The sequence below is a fragment of the Electrophorus electricus genome, chromosome 16 (genome assembly GCF_041902795.1).
Source record: "Electrophorus electricus isolate QZ-2024a chromosome 16, ASM4190279v1, whole genome shotgun sequence".
In the NCBI taxonomy this organism is placed as follows: Eukaryota; Metazoa; Chordata; class Actinopteri; order Gymnotiformes; family Gymnotidae; genus Electrophorus; species Electrophorus electricus.
The window spans coordinates 22,650,940-22,678,275 of NC_137512.1; the positions used below are offsets into that span (position 1 = coordinate 22,650,940).

The window sequence follows — 27,336 nt, forward strand, 5'->3', positions numbered from 1 at the left end:
CATTTTTTGTTTCTTTTTTTGCACAACCTGTTTTTATTATGAGCAAGCTACATATCATCCTATAATAAGCTACCTGTGATAAAAAAGCGATACATGTCCTGCATGATTCACTCAATTGTTAATACAAAACAATGCAAATGTAAATCATAAAAAGCTTTTTCTTTTACTTAATCAAAAGAACTGAAGAAAGGGGGGGGGCGGGGAATCGCACATTCGAAACACAAAGAACATACAAAACAGATCAGGTTCAAAATATTTAAGGCTGCAGTTCAAGGCACTGGCAGAAATTTAGAAAAAAATGTATTTTTTAATTAATTTTTTTGATCTTCTGATATCATCCAGATTCTGTATTTGGGAGAGTAGCATGATGCCTGGACACTGGATCACTGAGAACAGTTCCACGGAAAAGACGGGGCCACGGTGACAGGCCCCAAGCGCTGCAGCGGCAGCTCTACTGACGGAGGCGCTAGCGTCCCTCCGAGCGAAGGCCAGGAAGGTGGGGTAGGGGAGCCTGCAGATAAAACATGGCAGAGAAAACAACCAAGTCCCACAGGAAGGCAGACATGCTTTTTTTGGGGTTACTCCCTCAGGAGGGCAAGATTAAGGACATCCAGGGCATCGTAATATAGGTCACAGTGACAGTAGGGCCCCGCCCCTGCTTCTGACCACGGCCCTGCCAAAGCCTAAAACCTTTTTGGCAAACTTAATGGAACTCAAACGAAGGAAATGCTGGCTGAAGAAGCCCCCCCCCCCCCAATCTCCCTCCCTCCCTCCCTCTCTCTTCCACTCTCCCTCTCTAAAACCTCAACTCAGCAACAATGGTGTAATGTAAGCCAGACGTAGACCCACAGACATGGACAGTAAACCTTCTAAGCATGTGCAATTCAATTCAAGCCACACTTTATCCCGGTCCTTTCTCGGATGTCCATACACATGCAGGCTGACCTTCGCATCTTGCAGAAACTATAGGAAGTGAGAACTTTGATGATTTGGACACTTCTGAGCACATCCGACTCTCTCACAGCTTTAAAGCTTGGGCTCATTAGGGAAGGACAAAGTCTGCTTATTAAACACATACAAGACCCAGACATTTACACACATGCATATCACACTCACACACACGCACGCACACACGCACGCACACACACACAGAAGAACCACAATATAAAGGAACCACTAGACAAATGATAAAACCATTAAAAAGACATGAAAGTGCAAATTATCTGTTCAGAACAGTCTTGAGTGGGTAGAGCACCATAATCATGAAAAGGGCAGGAGGGTGTCTCGTCATGAGCTGTGTGCAGAAAAGAGACAAAGGGTGAGTGTGTGTGCACGCACGTGGGTGTGTGTGTGTGTGTGTGTGTGTGTGTGTGTGTGTGTGTGTTTGTGCATGCACATCACACCCACTCCTGGAGGGAGCGTCTACAGTGAACCAGAACTTTGGGAGTCTCTTTCTTCTGCAACGTGGTCAGGATGATGTAGATCACTCCCAGAATGCACAGCACCAGAACCAGCGGAACCGTCACCAGGATGAGGGTCATGACATGGTTGTCAGCTTCCTTCTCCCGCAACACCACATTCACCTCCTTATCTTCTCCCTCAGGGTTGTCGTCATCGGTGGTGACATCATTGATGTCGTTATCGTTGTAGTCGTTGGTGTCTTGGTCATGGCCCCTGTTCTCTGGCCTGTCGAGTTCTGGCTTTTTATCCGTACCTGGGTCTGCACTATAGTGAACCCGACAGCCCATGAAATCATTCAGGATGGACCTTGGGTATCCCGGATCAATTTTCATCCGCTTGTTGTCAAACCGCCAGTACGTTGTGCCTTTATAGAAGTACGTATAAACTATGGAGAAGACAGATGGGTCATATTTTAATGATACAACTTGACAGCAATACAGTTAAATAATAGATGGAAGTCAAGGCAACACAGATCATCAGGTCGTTGGGAGTTCCACTCCATCAAGAGAATTTTCCCTCCTGCTTTCTTATGAAGGTACAGAAGAAAGAAATAAAGGGAAATGTTTGGCCACTGCGATATTCTCCTAGGAACCAAAACATACTGCTCTTGATCCAAAGCGCCACATCTGTTGCTTTAAAAGGATTTAACAAAGGCAACCATGCCCAAGCGTGTGAAATGAATACTGAAGCAGGAACCAAAGCTTTAGGGATCTGGACCTCATCACAATCCTTACTTTCTCTGCAGTGAAGTTACATTTTCCTACTCACTGCTCTGAATCAACACAACTCTCCTTTTGTGATGGGCATTTTCCCGGGCACCAGTTCCCAAGCCACTGACTCACCTCCGTCATCACTGAGGAAGGCCCCCTTTGGGGATCCAGGGATGGAGCCCCACACACTGATGGGTCTTGGGTAGTCATTATCCACCGCCCGCTCCTCCTCACTGAAGCGCCAGTATCTGCAGGAGAGAAGAAACAAAATGGGGGTTACACCATACAACATGAAAACCCTGACACCTCCTCCCCCTTTAGATGTTTTTGCTTTCAGGTCCACAAAACATGGAAAAGTGCTATTGGGGAAAAATTTATACATTTTGATAATAGAATAAATAATTTAAATTTTAAAACGTATTCTACACTAGCAAAGTTGTTGCACTCATTCAGTGTAGTGTTTTTAAAACAGCCACGGGACTCTTACCTGTCTCCTCTGAAGAAGTATGTATAGCCAGATGGCTCCCACCACACGGCTGTGTCCACTCGGTCAGGCATGCCCTGACCGTACCGCGACAGCTCCTGAGGATAGCCCGGAAGCACATCAGCTTCCCTGAACAGCCAGTACTTGCTGCCTGCATGTGGGGGAGGGTGGACACACCGGGCAGAGTGGGATTAGAGAGGAAAAAAAAAAAAGGTTGGAGGGAGGGGTGAGTCGCCATGACGATCTTTACTCTTCTCCTATTATGGGAGAACAGAGACTGTATTGTGTGTGCAGAGTGAAAGCCCAGTTTCTACTAAAGCCACTGCAAGCAATGCACAAATGGTCCCCGACAAACATGGCCAGGGCTACAGAAGCCCCCGTGAGGGCCGAGTGTGTGCTGCTAGACCACCGCTGAAAAAAACGGGACCCCTCTTCATCTCTCAGCTGGCCAGTGAGAGCGTGCGAAGGGAAACTGACACAACGCAGGCCAGGCTCAGCGCTCGGGCCAAGGTCCCCTCCCCCATCGACCCGAGTGCCTTACCAGTGACGCAATTTGGCTTGAAGAGTTTGTGTCAGAGCAGGAGAAACAGATGTTTCGAAAAAGACTGATTACTGGGAAATATTTACAACTCTGTGCCATGTCTCCGGTTAAGTTGTTGTAGAGCAATGGTCCAACAAGTAGAGGAGCCTCAGACCGCTAGCTTTTGTCAGGCACAAATAGAAGCTACTGTATTTCGTTAATAGGATACCATAGATAGCTTAATAGGACAGGATACCATAGACGGCATATTGGGCAGGTAGGTTTTCTTGAAAAATGCCTTTTTAAAAACACTGCTGACCTTTGAAGAACACAAATTTCCCATCATGCCGTTCATAGGCAGCATCTATGTCCTCAGGAAGTCCAAGCCAGAAGAAAGATATGGGCATTGGGTAATTATCTAGAACTCGGTTCCGCCTCACCCTCCAGAACCAGCGACCCTGAGACACAAAGATGGATTTTGATGAAAAGACTTTCCATACCACAGACTCATATCTCTCTCTCTCTGCTTCACACACACATACACACACACACACACACACACACACACACACACGAGATGTTTTTCCATCTCTTTAAGGAATGCAAAACAATATTCTAAGAACAAGTTGCTCTATTCCAATGTAATCAGACTTTCTCTTTAAACATTGTGCAATAATTGTGCAATAACTAAGACCAATAACTTATAAACAGCTTATGACCTCATGGATTCTGCGTCACATGATAAGCTTCATTCTAATAACAGGGCTTAATTAGGGCTGTGCACTCTGTGGAGCCAACAAATCACCTTGAAGATGAACATCTCCCCCCTCAGCATAGTAACAGTGTCAAAGTCCCCCTCGCAGATGTCTGGGGCATCCTGGCCTGAGCGGCCTGTGGGCCTGGGGGGCTGCCGAGTGGCTGGGGGAACCCATGGCTGGGTGGGTCTTACAGGAACTCTGGTGGTCCTCGCTGGGGCCACAGAGGATGTGGGCTCCGATCCGGTGGTGGTCCTGTCTGAGGTCGTTGTTGTGGGCAATGGTGGAGTGGTTGCTGTCTCAGGAGGGCCTACAAACACATGGCAACACATTGTTCAGCTAACAATACACTTGCACTCTCAAAGAAATGTGACACCCCACCCCTTCCATCTATCTGCAGCTCTGGTAGGTTCCCAGAAAAGCTCATTCACTCAGCAATGCAGCAGAGGATACCGATCAACCACAATGAAGAAAATAGATCTGCACTACTATGCCCTAACCAGGATGAGGAAATCAAAGTTCATCGTTCACCAACTGAGCAAAACTTTGTTCACTGAGCTACACATTGTGCAACTAATGACATAAACAGGTAGAACGTCATGGAACTGAAAAGATTCCAAACCATTTTATATCAGTTTAAAGCTTTACGAGTGGAATTTCTTGGTAATAAAAACAAAGCATTCATGTTGAGCCTTCTCACTAATGAGTTGGATCAGGTGTTACAGTACACACATATACACACACATTCACAGGCCCTGAAGGACTGTAGTCCAATACCACTGCTGAGTATTCATGCTTACTGCGAAGGAAATGGTTCTCAAACACAACAGCCTGTATGCAAGTGCTTGATCACCATATATCTCCTGGACGCCGCTGATGTCATCCTCGCCGAGTGAGAAGTTCTCTGTGTCCATCCACTGGTAGAAGGGTGCCATGATGGCAGAGGGGTTGCTGGAGTGCTCCAGGCCCAGCGTGTGACCAAGCTCGTGAACCGCAACCAAGAACAGGTCAACGCCTGCAGAACCAGGCCGAGGGCGAGAGACAGGCCAAAACAATATGAGAATTTCTAATTGGTCACTTTACTGAGGGCAACAACAGACACAGAAAATTAGATACAACTGAAAACCCAAATAAAGGCACAAAAAAATATTAGAAGCTGGGTTTTACTACACAAAGGGGAAGATTGTCTTTGAGTTGAAGACTAGCCTTTGAGTTTGATCTGGAAAGACTGATCTGGTGGTACCTGTTCCTTCCTGCTGATTGAGTGTCCAGGGTTCGTCCAAATCAAAGTGTGTGTCACCTCCCATCCCAGGACCAGGGAAAAATGCATGAGCTAGTGACCCCCCCTCGCCATCAAAGAGAGACATGTCTCCATGGTAACCAGAGGCAAACAGCAGCATAATATCCGGCCCCTCGCTGCCATTTTTAATGTCATGGTAAAGGACCTCCTCAAATCGCAGAGGAGTCACCTTGTCCCACACCTGGAAGGCCTTCCGGATGGCATCTTTAGACTGCTCCTGGCCCACTCTGGGGGAATGATTCTGAATGCTGACAACCAGAGGAAATACATTTCAGTTCCCAAAGCAAAACCCAACTAGAGATACAGCTAGTCTCCAAATTAAAGGAATGCTTTACCCAAAAACCTCAGCCTGGCCAACAGTAAATAAAAACTAGAATAAACTCATAACCTGCTGTGCTGACCCCTACCAACTTTATCTAATTTTTAGGGGAAGTATTACTTTAATATGAATCCAGTTTCATTTACCCAGAATCTTTACTTCTCTGTCACGCACCTGAAGGTCAATTTGTCTTGATCCCACTTATGGCCTGTTAGAGCAAAGCGCTTCCGCCTGACGTTTCCTTCATTTGATTCCTCGAAGCGATCGGGAACCCCACAGCGTGGACGTTTCATAGCTCTGAAAGCATCAGACCATCCACTCAGGGAGTGCTGACAGCCACCACAATATGATCTCTGGGGATTCTGCTTTGTGGAAACTACATATTAAATCAGAATACAGTCTACATTTGAAACTGGTCTAAATAAGAAAATGGATTGCTATTAGATAATTAATGTGCATATCCAGAAGTAGATCCCACTATTTTTAACAGAAAAATATTCAAATAATTGGTAAGAACAGTTAACTGAGAAAAAACCCAAAGAAAAACAACTGTATGATCACGATAAGTCTAAAAAACACCAGTCCCTAGTATTTGTTTATATTACCCTCATCTTAATAATCTGGCCCTTTCCCATACGCATAATTGTTTGTGTGTAGGTGTTAATGGAGTACGGTGAGGACCAAGCCTGTTTACATGACTATTAACTAAAGAAACACCACTTCCTCTCTGAAATCAGCAGAGGAACTGGCAGCACTCCATACATTTAACCAGAGTTCCAACTGCTGACGTTAAAATTGAGGCCATACTTCAGAGTGGCTGTGTCTAACAGGCCAGTGACCTCCAGGCCATAGAAGCGCTGCATGTCTTTTGTGGCACTGGATAGAATCTGGGCTGACTGCATCGTGGACATCTGCCTGCTGGCCTGGGACAAGTAGCCATACGTCCTCAGCCATACCTTTGGTAGAAAACGATGAGATGAAGGAAATAACAGCGGAAAGAGGCGATGAAAGGAGAGAGCAAGTGAGAGACGAAGAGACAGTAAAGTTACTCTGCTACATTAGAAGGGCACAATAATGCACTTGGTGAATTCTTAAACTATGAGGCTTTGCTGCCCTCTGAAATAACATATTGTAAACAAAGTAAATAAACACAGTAAATAAACACAGCCACTACTGCACTACTGGCCTGACATTAATCATGTGGAGAAAAGGAAATTAAACCAAGTTAACCAATAAACAGTGCATATGTGGATCAAAACAGCAGAACTGTACGTAAAGGCAGATGTACAGGTCAGTCTGTCGGCAGGCTACACACAGTGACCCCCAACCTTTCCTAGGGTGGATGGAAACTTTCTGAAGACGTATACATAAACCAAGGGAGCTCTCAGAGGCCAGAAAACACACTGAACGCACATCAGGATGTCCACCAGCTCTACTGCAAAACTATAATCACCACAAAGTTCAAAAACGACCAAATGAATTACTAAAGATAGACAATTTAATAACTGACTAGTGGTTCAGCATATGCTCTAGGTACTGGACGTGCAAAAGTATTATTTGAAAAGTCTGCCTTCTTTTTAAAATTTCCCCAAGATGAGAAATGCATGAACAAAAGAGAGCTAGGGTCCGACTCATTTAGCCACCCATAGGTGTGTTGGAGAACCAGTATTTTTACGTATTAACACTGATCTGTCTTAGAACTCTGTATATGCACAGTTTCAGGTTGTTTTTTTTTCCACATAAAAATGTTAGGAAGCGTGTAAACTACCTCTCCGTTGAACTCGTCGTCCTGTGTGGCTGTTCCGACAGCGTTTGCCAACACCACAACGAAAGATAAGGCGACAGGTTTTAACAACCGTTTAAACAGATTCTCTTGGCGTGACATCTCTCTCTAACACATGAGCAGTGCCGATAGTTTCAGTCTGATAACGCCGCCAAATCTGGTTCGAGATGTAGGTAGATGCAGTTTGCAATTTCTCTTCCTCGGTGTAGACGTGTGTGCTAGTAACTTCACCAAAGTCCTTAAAACGATTGGTTATCAATTCAACAAAGGAAAATAAACTTAATTTAATAGATGGCTTATTAATTCCCCCCGGTTACGCAGAGGACCTTACAAACGTCTTGGCGTGTCCGCAAATGTAATCTGCACGAATTCAAGAGAATTTAAGTCCCAACATTCCTGCATTTGCAACAAAATGCTAATTTCCTCTTGTAATTCGCCCGCTCGACTGTAACCTAATGTACGAGCGGAAAAATAACAGCCGTTCCGAAACAACTATTAATACATTGCAGCTAGGTTATTACATTGCATGTTTTGCAATAAACGAGCCGGAATAGGCTACTTGTGGATTGTCGCCATGTCTTGTGCTCCAAATCTGCACACAGGCTAGCTATCTAACGGCTGCAACTTTCCGGGGGGAAAGTATCGTATTCCTCAACCAGTTGCCGAATGACTGAATGATGCCCGATTTGTATACATTAAGAATCTACAGCCTCGACCAGCCCGGCAGTGATCGTAGATACGGAGAGCGTCCCAAATATTACAGGCTTTAAAAAATATTCAACTGTTTTTGGTCACAATGCACAAAGACAAAAAAAAAAGAAGAAAAAAAAGAAACAACAACAAAAAAAACTAGCGAACATTCCATTGCTGTACAAAATGGGAAAGATACAAGCCCAATAAAATATCACAACAATTATTGGTCATCACTGCCATCTATTGTTCATATTTAGTAGGTTGCCCGAGCCAATACTTTTTAAATACGGGAAAAAAATAGATTTTATTACAGGCGTTCTAGTGGCATGTGGAGTACCAGACGCGTGTTCCCAGCCTTGGAAATCAGTGGGAAGAAAGAGTGCTGGATACATGAAGCACCAGATCTATGATCTATCTATTTAGACTATGATAACACCATATCGACAGGAAACACAAACGAAACAATGACACCGTCATTCCTGAGGCAGGAATATTAGCAAAAGGTTAGCAAAATAACTTTAGGATTTTCTCTGGTTTAATGAAAACCTCAACAATGGCTCAGTATCTAATCTTATCAATCACTACAGAAAATCAGATTTAGAAATTTGATTTTTCGCTGGGCCATGCGAGAAAAAAAAACCCCATTGTGATATAGAATATTTTAAATTCTGAAATATGCTTCAACTACATCCATTCTATTCATGTTAGGTTAACCTTGAAATCGAGATAAGCAATCCCTTTGAAATTTAGGAGCATAAAAATCTCTGTTGTACATAACTGATGCCCAATGCAAAAATGAATACATAGAGGAACATTACAAGCAAATTAAAATTCAGATAAGTCAAACATGAGATGGTGTATTGATGGACTTGTAATGGCTGGTATACAGACACCAGTTTACACAGATAGCCCGTCCCTACTTATTTACCGTTGCACTTTCCAGTACCTCCATTCTGGTTGTGCGATATATAGATGATGTTGTGGCTGTTCATAGCACTCATGGTAGTGGAATTACATTCCTCAAAACAGGATACAAAGTTAAAGCAAGAGTAAGTTTTGGTTAGGTGATTGATTAGGTTACAGTAATACGAGGCTGCCTGTGATCTGGAGTGCAGATGCAGTGTGTGTTGATGTTTCTGATGGTGGGAGTTTATGAAAAAATGGATTACGATGTTCGCTGTAACATTGCCACTGTCGGCTATCATGGTTCTCTTTTGACAGGGACTTGCAGTTATTTATGTTATAGACAGAAAGCAGTCAGATTAATTTCTTACTGTAAACCACCACAATTTATCTCAGGCAATCAAACCATTATGCTGCAACTTAAAGCAGTTGAGCTGTTACAACCTAAATATTGAACAGTTCTAACAATTGCATGTTTAAAATCAGTATAAACAAGATGTTTTGTATGAGAAGAAATTAAACTGGATGTGAATGCAAATAATTGTGTAAGTCCTTCTGCACTAGACATAAACTGCTCCCCTCTTGGAGGAGAGAAGGACTGACTAGCTGGCTCCTGCAGGAGAGTTCAGCTCTGGAATAATGGAATAATGGGCTCTGGACTCTCATTCCAGAGGACGAGGCTGGGAATACAAGAATTGCTGCCAAAACATTGGGGAGAAAAAAAAGAGAAGAAAAGTCAATACCTTTTTACCTTTTAACTGAAATTAAGCTGACATGTAAGAGGGATATTTGCCTAAAATCTTTACTGGCAATGATACTACATTTACATTAAGTAAGGTTTGTCATTAATTTATATAGCTAATATACACAGCACCAAAATATCAGTTCTTCTGACCCATGTGCAATGGTACAACAGCACAGTACAAAGGACTGTATAAGTACATAAATGAGGAAAAACAGGAAATACTCTACATACAATAAACACACAACATTAAGCAAGGAGGACAGTGAGGACAACACATCATTATATGCTTTGGTGGTTTAGTTATGTGTCATCAGAGAAAGTTGTAAATTGTGAAAACTATGCACTGCTTGTCAAAATAGACTGGCTGGTGAACATTCCCAGTAGTGTCAGTGGAATGAAAAGCATTGCCTTTAAGGGCATAACTGTCCACAAGATCATTCTTAGGTAGATAGAGGGTGCTGAAGGTCCAAGTGAGATTCTCTGTGTTGTACACAAAACAAGTACCTTGGAGCTTATGACTCCTTCCAGAGTTGTGCCATTGATTGGAGAATGCACATTCATGTTCTCCTTCACGCAACAATTTTCTCTTTAGTTTTAGCATCATTAGGAGACAGCTTGTTGTCTCTGCACCAGTTGACAAGTTCCGCCTTCTCCATGTATACCGATCTAGCAGTGTCACTGCTGAGATCTACTACTATAGTCTCATCTGCAAACTTGATGTGATTTGAGTCATAAGTCAGCAATGTGAAGAGAATCGACTGAGCACACAGCCCTGTGGGACGGCTGTGTTCTCTGGGGTGGTGCTGCAGAGCCAGACAGATAGTGGCCCCACAGTCAGCCCAGGATCCAGCCAGGAGCTTGGACATTTCTTAAAGTTGCCGAGGAATGACTGTGTTAAATGCTGAACTGAAGTTTATAACAGCACTCACATATGGTTTATCCAAGAGGGTCAATGACATATTAATAGCAGAGGATACAGTTTCCAGCTGGGGCGATAGTTGAACTAAAATGGGTCCAATGTCATGGGAGGTGTTTCATGCACTTTGTGATGATTGGCAAGTGCAATACAGGCTGATAGTTTCTTTGGCAGGGCCATGATGCTGCTCATTTTGAAGCACTCAGGAATTACTATCTGACTCAGGGAGATTTTGAAGATGTTGTCTGTTAGGACATCTGCGAGCTCTTCAGCACCTCCCCGACCACCCTGCTAGTTATGCTGTCAAGACCTTCAAACTTTCAGGGCTTAACTGTACACTAAAGTTTCCCAACATCTGCTGGGATTCAGATAGTGATGGGACATGGTCAGTGGGAGGTAGGGTGATCTTTTTTTTTTCCCCTTGTGAGGTATCTCTATCACAGATGTGATGACAGCCTCTAGTAGGGTTGCCACCTTTTCAACAAGCATAATCCAGACACCACTATTCCATTTGACTCACCACAAAAGTGCCTTCCACCTGCACTTTGTTTTTGACTTTGCCTACTGACTTTTGATTGGCCTAAAATTGACAGTGGGTGGGACAAGTGAGGAGTGACAAACAAACTGACCAATATGATTGATTGACTACCCCCCCCCCCTTTTTTTTCTTTTTTTTTTTCTTTCTTTTTTTTTTAAAGGGAGAACATTTAAAAAAAATGGACAAATGGAAGTCACAACCACACACCTGGACATACAGTCTGAAACCAGACTGTCCGTGTGAAAACCAGATAGGTAGTAACCAAGTTTTTATTCTAGGGCTGCACTTACGGATGTAGCCTGTATCAGAAGCAGTGTATTCTTTTATGTCTGTTCATTCTCAGGGCCACGAGGCAGTTTTGACACTGTAGTAGATGATACATTATAGAACTGGCAATGTACAAACCTTTGTATTAGTAAAGAAACAAGTTCACAACGTGTTGCTTCACCTGCTTGTATACACACACACACACACACACACACACACACACACACATATATATATATATATATATATATATATATATATATATATATATATAAGATCATATATGCTGAAGGTCCAAGTGATATATATATATATATATATATATATATATATATATATATATATATATATATATATATATATATATATATATATACACACACACACACACACACACACACACACACACACACACACGTGTGTGTGTGTGTGTGTGTGTGTGCGAGAGAGAGAGAGAGAGAGAGAGAGAGAGAGAGAGAGAGAGAGAGAGAGAAAATTGCTAGCGCATCGGTAGTAGCTATGGCCCCATAAAGCTCATTTATTTATTTATATATTACAAAATATTTAGACCACTTGGCAATCGTAAACCTTGATATAGGTATTTCAAAATCATTTGATTATGAAAGGCCTATTGATTATTTGGTTTATTGTGTAAACATGGCTATTACCGACATTTTCAGTATCTCCCTAAAAAACGGAATAAATAGTCATATTAATCTGGTCAGGACTTGTAGCAGCTTCAGAGAAACCAATCCAAAGCACTTGCCACGTGACCTGCAGTTTTTGGCGTGTTAAAACAAATCCTTCGCTCGGAGTTCGACAAATTAGTCTGTGACGGTGTTACTAATGATCATGTGAGCCGGGAGATATGGCGACGACTGTCTCTACCGCATACTGAGAAGCGGTTTGGATTGCCATGCCATCGATTACGGCTGTTTTTTCTCCTTAGTTTTATTGGCTGCAACGTGTTGTATAACTGTGTTTCAGAGGCGCTGTTGAAGTGACAAATGCTCATAACCTGTACACATCTTTTCAGTTGCTCAGCTGTAACCTTTCCCGAAGCTGAGACCGCAGTGTTTCTGAATGTGTTTGCTGTGCATCTGATCTGTGTTTGTCACCTTCGGCTAGAAACACAGATGTCAACTGCATCGCAGATTTCACTTGGTCTCCTGCGAAACCGTTTGGAATAACAGCTCGACACATTTCTATGAAGTATTATTTTATGAGGAAAGCTTAAGCTAATACTTTAAAGCTACATTTCTCTGAAACACGTTTTCGAAGCCTAAGACGGCCTATTTGTAGACTTTGTCCACAGCTGATTATACTAAAAAATGAATACAGAAAAAGATTTTTCTCCTTTGACTCCAAATATTGTGAGGGCGCTCAACGACAAGCTGTATGAGAAAAGGAAAGTCGCAGCTCTAGAGATTGAGAAGTGAGTTCCAAAATCTGCATCCATTTTAGTAGCTAAGACGCCTCTGCCCTATATACCACCCGTGTTTTACTGTAACCAGCATTATAGGTATAATTTGTATGAATGATTGTCTAATCCCCTGACGTCACACGTGTTGTTGGCTCGTCGTGATCAAATGTCACCTAGACCTTTGTTTTTAACATGATCTCCTGTACGATCCTACTTGTCAAAAAAGCCTTCTGATGCTGTTCTTGTATTAATTTATTTTCATTATTTTTAGCCTAATATCACACAAGGAAAGTACGTGTAGAGTTTACCGTAGTAATAATGGCGAAGGTCCGTGGCCTCTTCAGTCTGGCCGTCATGGAGTTTCACAAGTGTGCTTCAAAACAAATCCCATGGTGTAAGGAAAATGGGAAAGCTTCTAAGACCTTGGTCGTTATTTCTCTACCCAGGCTTTATAAAAACATTAGTTTTCATAATGTATGTTGTATGTCTTCACAAAGTTTAATACAGCAAACCTTTAAATTTGAGAAACTCATAGTATGGCTGTACAGGTTGTGCTATTTAGCTAAAATGGTCGAAGGAGAACAAAGTAGGTTTGAGAAGCCGAAAACTGTGAACCTTTTATCTTTAAGATTAAAAACTACTCATTATTTTCTTATTGCTTTGCTGTGTGCTTTTTCATTCTTTTTCTATTTTTTGGTGGTACAGCCTTGATCTTTTTGCTTGTGACCCTTTGCCTTCCTCTGTAGACTTGTAAGAGAGTTTGTGGCCCAGAACAACTCGAGTCAGATTAGACATGTCATCCAGATCCTGGCATCTGAATTCGCCCTTTCTCAGCATCCCCACAGCCGCAAAGGAGGCCTGATCGGCCTGGCTGCCTGTTCCATCGCTCTGGGCAAGGTACGCACATTGACCTGCAGGACCACAGAGCACTGCTCTACCCAGGGAATGCCGCACACTTAGGACTTACGCAGTCACACATGTAACATCAGTCACATATTTCGGAACATTCAAACTGAGCATATATTTATTAGGTCACATCTATTGTAAGAAATATAGCCTGCATTACAAACATTTAATTAGCTGAGGTTTAAACATTATTTAAGACGTCACAAATAATATCTTGGCATGTGTTGATGTACTGGAGTTGAGTGTCTCTCGTGTGTCCTGTAGGATTCTGGATTGTACCTGAAGGAGCTGATCGAGCCCGTGCTCACGTGTTTCAATGACTCCGACAGTCGTCTGCGATACTACGCCTGCGAGGCTCTCTACAACATTGTGAAAGTGGCTCGAGGAGCTGTGCTTCCTCACTTCAACGTACTTTTCGATGGCCTTAGTAAGGTACATCTGTGGTGACGACGCTGGTCTCCAAACTACCAGAGATCTCACAGAATTCGAGAGAGGCAGCTATGAGCTGAATCCTGAATGCCCATGGCCTTGACTGTTTCACAGATTAATTTTGTATCATCATGCTGAGGGTACAACTAGTTTATTTTGGACATAAACATTTATTATATATATATATATATATATATATATATATGTATGTGTATATATATGTATGTGTATATATATGTGTATGTATGTAAATAAAACACTGAATGTTGTATGAGTGAGTCACAGTAAGTCACAGTGAACCCATCATTTGTTACCCAGCTCGCAGCGGATCCTGACCCCAATGTAAAGAGTGGATCTGAGCTCCTTGATCGCCTACTAAAGGTAAGCGTGAGGGGAAGTTAACATTTGACTTGGCTTTAAATGTCAGTATGCCTTCTCATTTTGTTTCCGGTAATGTTACAGCTTCTTTTTAATTAACTCCTCTTAACTGCCTCTGCAGGACATTGTAACAGAAAGTAGCAAGTTTGACTTGGTGGCTTTTGTTCCGCTGTTACGAGAGAGGATATACTCCAACAATCAGTATGCTCGCCAATTTATCATCTCCTGGGTGAGCTAAGCAGGTCCCCTGCTGAGAACATACACTCCTCAGCACTGCACCTTTATGCTGTTGCAGCTCTGTACTGGTTCCATGATACTGTTTTTGATATAGTTTGTTCTTTAAAATTGGAACTCATGTAACTTTTGGTTCAGAGGCATTTCTTTTACATATTTTCCTGTGCTTCTCTGCTTCATTTTCACCTGCATCAGATCTTGGTGCTGGAATCAGTACCAGACATCAACCTCCTGGACTACCTGCCCGAAATCCTGGATGGCCTCTTTCAGATACTGGGCGACAATAGCAAGGAGATCAGGCGAATGTCAGGACTTGCTTATTATTGTTTTTCTCCTCCCTTCCTTTGTTTTTATTGTGCCTATTTTCAAGAGAGATATTTAAACAGAAAGGTGGTATCCTGTTATTTTGTTTAGGTGTGAGGTTGTTTTGGGGGAATTCCTCAAAGAAATAAAAAAGACTCCTTCCAGTGTGAAGTTTGCTGAAATGGCAAACATCCTGGTCATACACTGCCAAGTATCTGATGAGTCCAAACTCAGTAAGTGAGCATCTCTTATTCTTCTCTTAGTTGTGAATGGGATATTGAGTAACAGCATTAAATTGGACACCTCAATGTTTAGCATATTTAGTTTTAAAAAGGTGCTGTCCTGTCACTTGCTTGTTAATCTCTGAAATTAAAAGTAAACATTGTTTTCCAGAAGTTTCCGTTTCCCACCACACCACTGTTTCTGAGGTCTAACAGAAACAGATATTTAGATGGTGCCGAATATCCTTTGAACCTGCGCATACTTTTGATTGTAATAGCGTAGCATAAAAAAACAAACACTAATGATATTCTTTCTCTGTGTCCCTCACTTGTCCCTCAGCTAATGATCTTATCCAGCTGACAGCCATGACGTGGATGAGGGAGTTTATTCAGTTAGCAGGGCGGGTGGTTCTGCCATACTCCTCTGGCATTTTGACGGCTGTGCTGCCCTGCTTGTCTTATGATGACCGCAAGAAGCGTATCCTTTATTCCTGTTGAAACAATTAGAATATAACTTCAGTATATATTATGTATGGACTTTCAAGCTCAAGTTTAATACATCTGCCATAAGAACTTAATGAAATACAGTTTTGACAATTGACCTTATGAATGACAGTGATCACCTTGTAACTAATCAATGTAACTTCAGTGAGTAAATGAACAAAATGTTAAATTGTACGTAACCCACAGTACACAGACACCAAAGAGGCAGCAGGTGCCTGCAACTACAGTCTAATGAAGCTTGTGACACTGGAGGATGATGAAGATGAAGAGCCACAGTCCACAACCTCGCTTCCTAGTAAAGACACAGCTAATAAGAAGGAAGGCGATCTTAATGGTGAGTTTGTCTTGATGCATTCACTAGCACATCTTTTTATGTAATTATTGACTGAAATATTACTTCTGACTAATGGTTCCATATGCAGATAGAACTCCTATTTATTCTGAAAATGTAGATAATTTTACCTATAGAGTTCTACTGTAATCCAACACACCTCTGGTGCATTCCCCAAATCTTTTGTGAATTTTATTAAGAATTTTCTTTAATTAGTGACCTAATAGCAGCTTTCCTGATACCCCAAAAGGTGAACTCAACAAAAAAGTACTTTAAACTCCTAAATTAAAATTAGAGTTATAGAGGCTTTTCGGAAACACTTGCAGAACTCACTTATTCTTTTCTCACATCTATCATTAGGTTCATTTTTCATAAAAGATTTATAGACTGTTTTGGGGAAGCTCACCTTTGATCCAGTTAAAAAATACTTGCAGCAGGATTTGGCCAAGTTAAAAATATTGTGTATGCTGTTGAATTATGTGTAATTGTAAAAATTAGATTAATTTCTCACAAGTCTGTTTGTATACCACATCTCATATACACAAAGGTAATTGTGATTTACATAAAACAATTAAATTATACAGTATACATAAACATTCACCAATTATAACAAAGATATATAAAAGGAAAAAATCGGTAGTGATTTTGAAACGAAATGAACAATTAAGACAAAAAGACAGGAAGTGTTGCAGTACAGACTATCAAGAACTATTAGTATTTCATTTATTGTTTTATCCTAAACTAATGCAGAATTTATTTTCCAAGAATTAAGAGGGAACCCATCCTCCTTGGCTTAGTGCCAAATCTTTGGGTCCCACCACAATAGACATGCTAGAGTCCCTTTTGAAATGTTTGTTTATTTTCATTCACAATCTTCTCTGGGGGGGGCAGCTTGAGGCACCCTCTGTGTGCCCCTCCCCAATGCCAGTGCATGTGTTACATTTTAAAAGAAATGCACACCACAGCAGTTTAACAGTTAACACCTAATAGCAGCTCAGTTAATATGGTTCTCTATGGTTAGTGTGGTTCTCTGTTGACATCTGCAGAAAATAATTTTGCAGCATTTTGTGTGGACTTTTCTGAGGAATTCCAAGGCCAATTTTGCCATTGCCTCTGCCATTTCCATTACATTCAGTTCGAAGTATTCTCCAGGAGCTCTGCATGTCACATGAGTTTGATTCTACTTATCACAAAACACTGAAAAATATGTAGTGACAAACAAATGTTTAGTCCAGCTAAATGACAGGATGGATATCATAGTAATGTTACCATTGGGCTACTCCTAATGACTGTCCATTATTGAAGTGTTTTAGTCCATATTGCTGCATTTAATGCTGTCGGTGTTTATTATAAAACGTCTTTCCAGAAAAAACCAACGACGCAATGTGAAAAGGAAGCATGCATTGGCCGGGAATCGAACCCGGGCCTCCCGCGTGGCAGGCGAGAATTCTACCACTGAACCACCAATGCGTTGCTGAAAGAGAATGTTTGGTGCTTGGTTAAAAGGCGTTTGGCCATTAGTGAGACTGACACAAGCGGAGTTGGTCGTTTTGAGAAGTGCGTGATGGGAAACGAGAAATGCAAACGATCTGATCAGTATTAGCTAGCGCTTTACCATCGTGTAGCGTTAAATAACAAGTGTCCTCCTGTATGTAAAAATCCAGTTATCTGTTAGCAGGCAACTTTTAGCAAGAATACAAGAATGTAATTGAATTCGCAGTACTGTGTCTTTTGAGAAAATGGAAAAAAAACAACTTTGACGAGAACAGAGACAAGAAGTGAAACTCCTGCAAATTAGCCTTAGGACTAAACCCCGCTTCCTTCTCACTGGTCTTATCCAGCTGACAGTTATTACGTGGATGAGGGAGTTTATTCAGTTAGAAGGGCGGGTTGTTCTACCATACTCTTCTGGCATTTTGACGGCTGTGCTGCCCTGCTTGTCTTATGATGACCGCAAGAAGACTGCTCATCGGGCATTCTGAAAAACATAAGCTAAACAAAGAGCAAAGGCCTTCTAAGGACTAAGCAAAAGTGAGTTTGCAGCAGCGCATTGGTGGTTCAGTGGTAGAATTCTCGCCTGCCACGCGGGAGGCCCGGGTTCGATTCCCGGCCAATGCACGCTTCCTTTTCATGTTTATCTAGCTAGTTTCTGTTTTTAAAAGGCAGGCTATCCTAACAACAGATTTGAAGAAAAAAACAACAACACAGTACACCAATATTGGATTAAAAGCAAAACAGGGATGAAATTCAAATAGGAATTTCTGTTTTTTTGTGTTAATGATCATAACAACTACTGCTGGTATTATTTGAGAATAGTTTTTCAGCCCGTACTTTATTAAACATTCTGTTTCTATGATCACTGTGCACAAATTTGTTTGAGAGCTTTAGTACTGAAAAACAATGCTTTTCTCCAGCTTCTCATTGACCTTAAACACAGTTCAACTGGCAACGGTTTAAGTCTATAGAATCCTTCATAATTGTTGAACAGTTGTGTTTTCCTGTAACCCAACATTTAGACATTTGGTTTCTAGAATATATAGTACTTAATTCTCTCTCTTTCTCACTCTTATCAGATTCCTTGAATGCTTCACAGGACTCGGTGGGATTAAGCAACATCTCTTTCTTCACACCAGCTGGGTATGATCTAGTGACTAGTTGGTCAGCTTGCCGTAATGGGTGGTTATGGGCTTATGTGCAGGTCAGGGGGGGTTGAGTTTGGGTTCGGTGAAGATTGGATCACACAGCTAGAGATGAATGTATAATTAAATGAATGCATGCACTTTAAATAAAATAAATGATTTCACAGCTATTTTAATATCAAATATCTATGTATTGTTTAAAGAACACACCTGGGAAAGCTATGATTAAGATATTTAATATGCACAAGATCAACCATGTATGCAAACTAGTACAACTAGTAAAAATTAGTGGAAACAGCAAATAGCATTGGGACTCCTTTCTGTCAAAATTGTTAAATCAAGAGGTGAGTAGAATCTAAATTACCTTTCAGTGCCTTTTCAGTTCTGTTTGCACATACCTGGAAAGTGTCCTCTGCTGTCTCTGTAGAGCTGACAGGACTCAGGTGACACTGGACCTCGATGGCATTGTGCAAGTTCTGGACAGACACTTACGTGACGCATCCACTGGAATGATGACACGCATCGCTGTGTTGAAGTGGCTCTACCATCTCTATATAAAAACACCCCGAAAGGTGAGTCACCAACGAACGCAGTTGAAACATGTTCAGATTATGTCTTAGTTTAAGGAGTGGGGTGGCATTTTTCAAACATTCACATTAAATAGCATATGCATTTATAATGTATATATCACCATTTATAACTTGTGTGTCCTTTTTCTAGATGTTCCGGCACACTGACAGTTTGTTCCCCATGTTACTGAAGAGTCTTTCTGATGAGTCTGATGAGGTGCATGCTTGCCCTTTATTTATCTGCAAACATCAAGTGTAAAGGCACTCTACAGTAGAGTCTGTTTGATGAAGCTTTTTAAGCAGGTCTGTTTGAGATTACTTACCAGCTTGACATGGTTTGAGGCAGGCTCATGATCATTGCACCATGTAGTTTGTAGGATGCTAACTAGTGAGGATAAACATCCCTTACTAGTAAGCAACATTATCTTCTTAGCTCCAGGTAAAAACGTAAGGAGCATAAGTAAGACATCAGGCATATTTTAGCTCATTTATTACATTTGGAATTAGTGGAAAATCATATAATTGTCTATATTCCTATAAAAGACTGGCACAGGCAGACATTTCAGTATGTAACCCTATGTAACCCCACAGGTCATCCTGAAAGACTTGGAGGTTCTAGCAGAGATTGCTTCATCCCCTGCTGGACAGACAGAGTACTCTGGGTCACGTGACAGTACAGATAGAACGGAGCTTCATGTGCCAGATGGAAGCAAGGTTGTGCAGTTGGGTCTAGGTGAGTCATCAGTTCAGGTGGGTGTAGGCGAGTCGGCGGCTCAGATGGGTGTAGGCGAGTCGGCGGCTCAGATGGGTGTAGGCGAGTCGGCGGCTCAGTTGGGTGTAGGCGAGTCGGCGGCTCAGTTGTTGACACAAGGGTTTCAAGACCTCATCCTTGCCAGCAAATCCATTACAAAGCAGAGCGATGTGCTGTCCTTGACTCAGTGAGACTGAAGATCAGGGAAAGACAGGTTGGATTATATTGCATTTCAAGGATCGCCTTGTTGGAGATGCCAAACAGAACTCTGCTGCCGTGATTCCACTGAGATGTGACACATGCATAGATCAGTATTCAGGGTCTCTGATCTGTATTCAAGAGTGGAGATGCAAATTGGCTTTAAGAATTCAGGTGTGATGATTGACTTAATTTGGGCTCCAAAGATAGGATTAGGCCCAACTCACACATTTCTAACCTCTAAGAAATACAAGTACTTTTCATTCTACTCTTAGTCTAGTCTGTTTGTTTTGTTTTTTGTTTGTTTGTTTGTTTTTTGGAAAGACTGTCTTGGATGGCACACTTGTGAGTTCTCTTTTGCTAGATTTAGTTTTAAAAGTAGTCCTCCATTCATTAAGCTCTTAACCCTGGGATTTTAAAAGGGGAATATTATTGTCTTTTATCTACTCTTATCCTTAAGTAGCTATGGTTTTTTTTTTTTTAATTAAATATTTTTATAAAATATAAACATTGATATTTTATTGCTATCATTGTCAATTTTCAGAATAAAGGAATGGACAAAGGTGTGTTTTATATAAGTAAAAGTACCTGCCATGTTTGTGAATGATTTGATTGAGTGGGCATGGGCACATATTCAAGAGTAGTCGGCCAAGTAGGGAGCCCTGAGGGACACCATGCTTGACTTATGCTAGGGTTGAACTGGCCACATACTGACATCAGTTGGAAATGTAAACAATTTTCTTTAAAAAAAAAAAAAAACCAGAACAAAACTGGTATATAGAAATTATTTAACTGAGGACATTGGTCAGAATGTAATTCTCTAGGACTTGATATGTGAATTTCACGTTTTCTTTGGTGTGTGTTGTTCTGGTGGTGCAGGTTCCAAAGTAGTCGACTCCTCTCCTTCTACTCCCAGCATGAACTCTTACTTCTATAAGTTCATGATCAACCTTCTCAAGCGTTTTAGTCTGGAGAGGAAGCTTCTAGAAACGAGGGGGGCCTTCATTATCAGGTAGGACTGTGTGGCCACATAAATATAAGTACACTTGCAAAGGGACAGTTTAAATATTCTTTTATATTGCCATCTCAAGTGAACAAAATCCATCGACTGTTTTTTTGCCTTATACAGGCTTATTAGATCTGCAGCTTTGTCTGTAGATTAAAGGAATACTCCATTGGTAAAGTTGAACAAACATTTTATTTAGCATTCAAAATAGCATGGTTTAAGGATATTTTATGTTTTTGTCTGGTTAGTTTGGCTGGTTTTTACAATTACAGGCTGGTTTTACAATTAGAGGGCATAATTATAGGGATTAATTCGTTCGTCATCTTTGAATCCAAACATTTGACAAAACAAAACACCTTATAGCCATTTTAAATTGCTCTGAATGCTGAATATGATGTGCTGTTTGAGGTATAATGAAGGGGTATTCCTTTAAGTTCATTTTGGTGGGGTGTCTTTTTTGTCATTAACCTTTCTAGCTGAGGTCATGGGTGCTAGAGATGTTCAAATAAGTTTGCACTTTTTATAGCTTCAGTACTGACACCATAAGCACTACTGGCAAGCATAGCTTGAGATAACCCAGGCTCACTGAAGAGTCCTCTCCTTCTCCAAACCCTTTGCAGGCAGCTGTGTCTTCTCCTGCATGCAGAGAACATTTTCCATTCCATGGCAGACATCTTGTTGAAGGAGGAGGACCTGAAGTTTGCCTCCACCATGGTGCAAACGCTCAACACTATTTTGCTCACTTCGGCCGAACTCTTCCAGCTCCGGAACCAGCTCAAAGACCTGCGCACTCCTGTGAGGATCAAACACAGCACCAAAATGCCACGGAATTCCCAGTCTGATTCCCATCTGGGTCTGTGGAACTGTGTTCTTCATTTCTGTCCCTGGAATTCCCCTGCATTTTACATTTTAGTGTTTTCCCTGCTTATAATGCAAATGACCTGTTAGCTATATAGCAAGTCCCTCATACTTAAACATGCCCGCTTTCATGAGTTTACATTATGATCAGTGAAAATACTAAGTTTGCAGGGAATGGGTATTCTAGGACCAGATTTGGGGGGGAAAGTCGTAGGACATCACTGGAGAGCAGAGTGAACTGGCAGATGCTAAAATGGTTTAGTTGGATTTAATTTGCAAAATTATGTTATAAATGGCTGCCAAAATGATTAGAAGAGCGCTGGGCTGCAACGTCTAAATTTAGGGAACTATTGTTGTAGCATTACCTCAAAAGTGGTTAAAAACATTGGGAAGTGAAAATGAAAATCAGAAAGGGAATATCACACAAATATATCAGATAATATTGGCAAGTTTAAGTTTAATTCATTGAGTACCAACACTGGATAATGAAGATGTAAAATACGTATGAAGTGTGTATGAGACCCTTCCTCTGTCATGCAGGAGAGCTGTGCTTTGTTCTGCTGCTTGTACCGCTCCTGGTGCCATAACCCAGTGGCCACCGTCTCCCTCTGCTTTCTCACCCAGAACTACCGTCATGCATACGACCTCATCCAGAAGTTGTATCCTTTAGTAATGTGCGTTTGTTCCATGTGCCCTTTGTCTTTTCTCTACACATGAGGTCAATTATCAATGAAATTGGAGTGGGGGCAGGGTGGTTGGAACTTATTTGTGGAGAATGTCCATCGCAGAACTGATCTGAACCATTCACGACAGGAGAATACACTAATGCACGAAATAATGTTAAAGCTAATGCTTAAGCATATTTCTTACGTTAGTTTTTATCAAATAAACATATTGTGTTGAAGCATCATATCAATCCTTGACTACAGGCCAACAGTGCTGACCTGGAGGTGACTGTGGATTTCCTTATGGAAGTAGACAAACTGGTACAGTTAATTGAAAGCCCCATTTTCACATGTGAGTTTGTTGTCATTCCTATTTCACCAACAGGCAAAGCAGACACTTAATGTTTTTGTTGTTGTTGTTGTTGTTGTTAGTTGGATGTTCTGTGAAGCTTAACGTGTTACTCGCAAACATGTTTGAGAAGTTGCTTGGCTTTCTTCAATGGTTAAGAATCTGTAACAGTTTCAAAATTATTTGGCCAGCCATGTACACAGAAGTAATCTGTTTTAGTGTTTCTGTACTCGTGTGCTCAGAGTGCATTATACCAACGCTTAGTCAGTGGCACAAACTGCACTTGGAAGTATATAAGTACGGACACTGAGAAATGACTCTAATGGAGCCGCGATCATGAATGTGTGCACTGGCAGGCTGCTGCGATAAATATGCTTATGGTGGCCTTAAAGATTAAATTCAGAAGCACCTGTGGGGCAACTGCTGGAACAAGATTCCTTTTTCCCCTACTCATTACGCCGTCTTGCACTCTGCGTCTCTGCGCCCGTAGACCTGCGGCTGCAGCTGCTGGACGTTGAGAACAACCCGTACCTGATCAAGGCTCTGTACGGCCTTCTCATGCTGCTGCCCCAGAGCCAGGCCTTCCAGCTCCTGTCACGCCGCCTACGCTGTGTGCCTAACCCCGAGCTCATGAGGACCGTGTGAGTTGCCCTGTCACCATCGCCACAGCTGCTTTTCCCAACAAGCCCACCAGTATAACCATATGTCTCACATGGTAGAACCAGCCTCTACCTACTGTGTACAGTTGAAGCTTTCAGGACGTCCAGGCCCAGTTCAGGCAAACGCAGAGGCTCAGCAGTTTAGATCCAATTTATTCTCCAAAATGTCCTGGATGCTAAATTTTCTGAAAGTGTTCTGGCCTTGAGAGGATTTTGAATTGCTAGATACAGCACTGAAGTTGCGGTCTCCTAATTGTTAGAAAATTAGCCTGGTGCTTTTGGGAAATGGGGTTTCGTTATATAAAAGACAAAGGCCCAGCAGCAGTGTCCTTTGGCTGCGTTTTTAAAATCCTATATGGCATTCCTTCACGGGCCTTTGCGTAATTTAACCATCGCCCGACTGTTTCAGGAAGGACTCAAACCCAGCCAGTGCCAAGCGCACCACCCAACCACAGGTGGACTACAAAGAGCTCCTGCAGCACTTTGAGCAAGTGCAGAGCAAGCATCTGAAAGTGCGGCACCAGAGGGCGGGCCACACTGAGCACCCAGACAGAAAGTTGGTGCTGTGAAGAACTGCAGCCGGCGCCCTCTTTGGCCTGGAGGATGTGTGGTACGTGGGCTCCAGAGGAAAGTCAGACCTGGACCTCTAGCACCTGCTGTGGAGCTCCATCTGCAGTATGTGTTCTTGCTCATGTTTTAAAGCTTTGATCCTACTATCGGCATGGAGGACCTCAATTTTTTTTTTATTTTTTTTTTAGTGTTTGGAAAGTGCTTTATGTTTATGCATTGGCAAATCGGAGTGTATAGAGAGAGATGCACACTCAAGCAACTCACATCCATTTTGTTCAAGACTTTCTCCCAGTAGTCTTATGCTTTCCAGCCAGTGATGTCAATGAAGCTGCCAACAGCATTTAACATTATCCATTTCGTACAGAATACGAAGTGCTTTCCCAGCTGTAAAGTGCGACTGTCGGATCTAGTCTAAAACACCATCTATATCACAGCATAAGTAGATATCAAATGTCTGCACATTTAGGTGACTTGGCATTTATGTATGCATTGTATGTAACAGTAACTAGCATTCTGTGTATATGGAAGAGTGTGTTATGAGATGAGAATCTTGTTCAGTGGGCATTAGGTCATTTGGTTGCTTCTCCTGTCACATTAGTGAAGTTCAGTGACTAGAGGGCACAAACTAGTGTGAGCTGGTTACATTACCACTGTCTTGGTTGTCATTTCTTCTCTCCTTTTCCTTGTCTTTATTTTTTGTTTTTTTGTTTTTTAACCAGCATGCTCAGATGTATTCATTTAGTCTTTCATCATTCTGTATTCTTTCATCTTCTCTCTGCACGATAAATGCACTGTTGTCTTACTTGGTCACTGTAACAAAAGAATGAGTCTTGGCCTTATGTCATCTATCTTGTTTTTGTCATCAGTCATGTTCTAAAGAGATGTATGTAATAAAGTGGACCACATATAAATATTTTGCTTGCCTAATAAGTTTTAAAGTAGATTTCTCTTTTGGTACATTATACCACATATAGAGATTTTGCTTGCCTAATAAGTTTTAAAGTAGATTTCTCTTTTGGTACATTATTAAACAGGCCTAAATTTATCTGGTTTGGAAGAGATTCTGTCATTGCAATTTTGTCCAGCAGATGGCACTATTGTCATTAGGAGAAGATGTGATAAATCTCTGCAAAGTATTCTAAATATAGTTCCTACTTGTCGTTAAGAAATTTTGCCTAAGTTTGATCTTGCTCATAGTTATCTATTACTTATTTTTGTTATTACTATTATTACTTAATATTTATATTATTTATTGTCCAGCTGTCATCCAAATTGCAACAGAAAGCGCATTCTAAGCTTTACTTTAGGCCAGAGGTGGCCATGTCCAGTTCTGGATGACTGGGTTCAGCATAGTGTAGTGATATCCCTGCTCCGGGAAACCTAGCCCTCAACATTAACCAGCGAGTTAAATCAGGGAAATCACCAAATTGTGACTGACTGGTGCGTCGGGGCTCTATTTGGACACGTTTTCTCTGTACTGGACTGCGATGCTTTATCACAGACATTTCTCTCTTTTTTTTTTTTTAACGTTTTCCCTTTGGTAAATGTGACCATTGCACAAGAGGCTTTTGTGATTTTTTTTTTCCCCATGGAAAAAATCTCATATCTTATATTTCAGATAATGTGCCCAATCAGTCCATATAAAGGCTTTCCTCTATTTCCCAAATTTCTTTTCAAAGGCCTGCACAGTAATTTTTTTAAATCTGTGAAAAATGATTATTTCTTCGAAGAATGTTATATATTCCAGTAACTTCCAATTTTTCCCCCACTAAAATGACATTAAAAGCAGTGTTTTGAAATGTCTTTTTTCTCTGTCGCCCTATACCTTTACCTTGACAGTCTCAGTGTCAAACGTAACCACCCAGTCAGTCAGTGTGATGCAGGCTGGAAACAGAATCACACTAACACAGCTTTACTTGTCTGAACCTGAAGAGGTGAAAGGCTGTTAGGGGTCTTGGTCAACAGCGGAATCCGTGCCGTGTTTAAAGAAAGGCTAATCAAAATTCTCTGGTTACATCAGAGGACGTCCCAGTTCATATCATCTGTGCGTTTCTTACATATTGATCATGCATATATTAAAGCTATTAGCTAACGTTGGCCATCCAGCTATCTTATATTCGGTTTGTTAACCAGGTATCACACTTTGAGCTTGGACTATACATGATGTGAGGTAGAAGTGAGTCTGTAGGTCGGAGTAGTGGGCGTATCCACAGTGCGCTGGGACCACTGACGTCAGTTCACGTAATACCACGCGTGACGTAATTACACGCACGTCATTTCCTTTCAGAGGTAGCCCCTCTGACGTCAACCTTCCAGGAGGACCATCCAGGGTCCAGTCCTCTGCCTGGTGTAGCGCTAGTAAGCAGCGAATGAGCAGCTTACCCGAAGCATGTTCTTACATATTTAATGCTGCCAGCCGCTATTCCCCTCTTGACTGTTCCAGCTAACATGCTACTAGTTTACCAGCCAGCTGCAGTTCTCCCACTACTGTAGTAACTGACTAGCGTGCTGCTATTGTCCCAGTCAGGTGGTGAATATTTGCATCTTTTACTGACCTAATTTGTTTCAAAACAGTGCGAGACCAATACAATACTTAAAGAATTATAAAGGCAGCGATATACTGTGTGAATTTGTGTTCCACATGTCAATTAAAGCTAATGAAGACGTGTCCTTAGGAGCTTCCGTACTTATTTGTACCGAACATGAATGTAAGATTCTGCTGTGGCGTCAGATTTCGGCGCAACATCTGCACAACACAAAACACTGTTTTGGCCAATGGGTGGAAGGAACCTCCGGGCTAGACATACTTGAGTAAACGTGGCAAAGCCATTGATATTTGGCAGTTTCAAAAATGTCAGTGTATTCTATCCTAAAACTTTATTGAAAAAATATGTCTAGCTGAACTAAGTTACATTAAAATTAGCAAACGTTAGTCTGCAGATTTTGTTA

The 27,336-nt window shown here is 41.5% G+C and overlaps 2 protein-coding genes and 2 non-coding genes across 6 annotated transcripts; 2 read left to right on the top strand and 2 right to left on the bottom strand.

Annotated features, from left to right (window-relative positions):
• Window positions 1-8,154, bottom strand: mmp15a (matrix metallopeptidase 15a). 2 transcript variants are annotated; one of them, XM_027019640.3, is made up of 10 exons: window positions 7,318-8,154; window positions 6,357-6,505; window positions 5,724-5,846; window positions 5,174-5,478; window positions 4,784-4,945; window positions 3,981-4,240; window positions 3,495-3,633; window positions 2,659-2,806; window positions 2,304-2,419; window positions 1-1,846 (listed from the first exon to the last, which is right to left on the bottom strand). In XM_027019640.3, exons 1-10 carry the CDS (start codon window positions 7,432-7,434, stop codon window positions 1,398-1,400), a joined length of 1,968 nt encoding a protein of 655 aa, XP_026875441.2. In that variant the 5' UTR covers window positions 7,435-8,154; the 3' UTR covers window positions 1-1,397. The 2 variants fall into 2 exon arrangements, with proteins under 2 accessions (XP_026875441.2, XP_081555154.1); XM_081699028.1 differs by lacking the exon at window positions 7,318-8,154 and having other exon boundaries at window positions 5,724-5,925; window positions 6,357-6,494.
• A 4,092-nt stretch (window positions 8,155-12,246) lies between these two features.
• vac14 (vac14 homolog (S. cerevisiae)) lies at window positions 12,247-25,432 on the top strand. Of its 2 annotated transcripts, XM_027019655.3 has the most exons (19): window positions 12,247-12,829; window positions 13,564-13,714; window positions 13,988-14,155; window positions 14,471-14,533; window positions 14,652-14,759; window positions 14,960-15,069; window positions 15,179-15,300; window positions 15,629-15,766; window positions 15,986-16,126; window positions 18,697-18,760; window positions 19,190-19,334; window positions 19,483-19,548; window positions 19,923-20,064; window positions 21,160-21,292; window positions 21,907-22,081; window positions 22,685-22,803; window positions 23,082-23,161; window positions 23,649-23,799; window positions 24,227-25,432. In XM_027019655.3, exons 1-19 carry the CDS (start codon window positions 12,726-12,728, stop codon window positions 24,384-24,386), a joined length of 2,340 nt encoding a protein of 779 aa, XP_026875456.2. In that variant the 5' UTR covers window positions 12,247-12,725; the 3' UTR covers window positions 24,387-25,432. The 2 variants fall into 2 exon arrangements, with proteins under 2 accessions (XP_026875456.2, XP_081555383.1); XM_081699257.1 differs by lacking the exons at window positions 12,247-12,829; window positions 13,564-13,714 and having other exon boundaries at window positions 14,016-14,292.
• Window positions 17,523-17,593, bottom strand: trnag-gcc (transfer RNA glycine (anticodon GCC)). The gene has a single exon. It is a non-coding gene; the product is annotated as a tRNA-Gly (tRNA).
• On the top strand, window positions 18,171-18,241 carry trnag-gcc (transfer RNA glycine (anticodon GCC)). Its single transcript has one exon. It is a non-coding gene; the product is annotated as a tRNA-Gly (tRNA).
• Window positions 25,433-27,336: the final 1,904 nt, after the last annotated feature.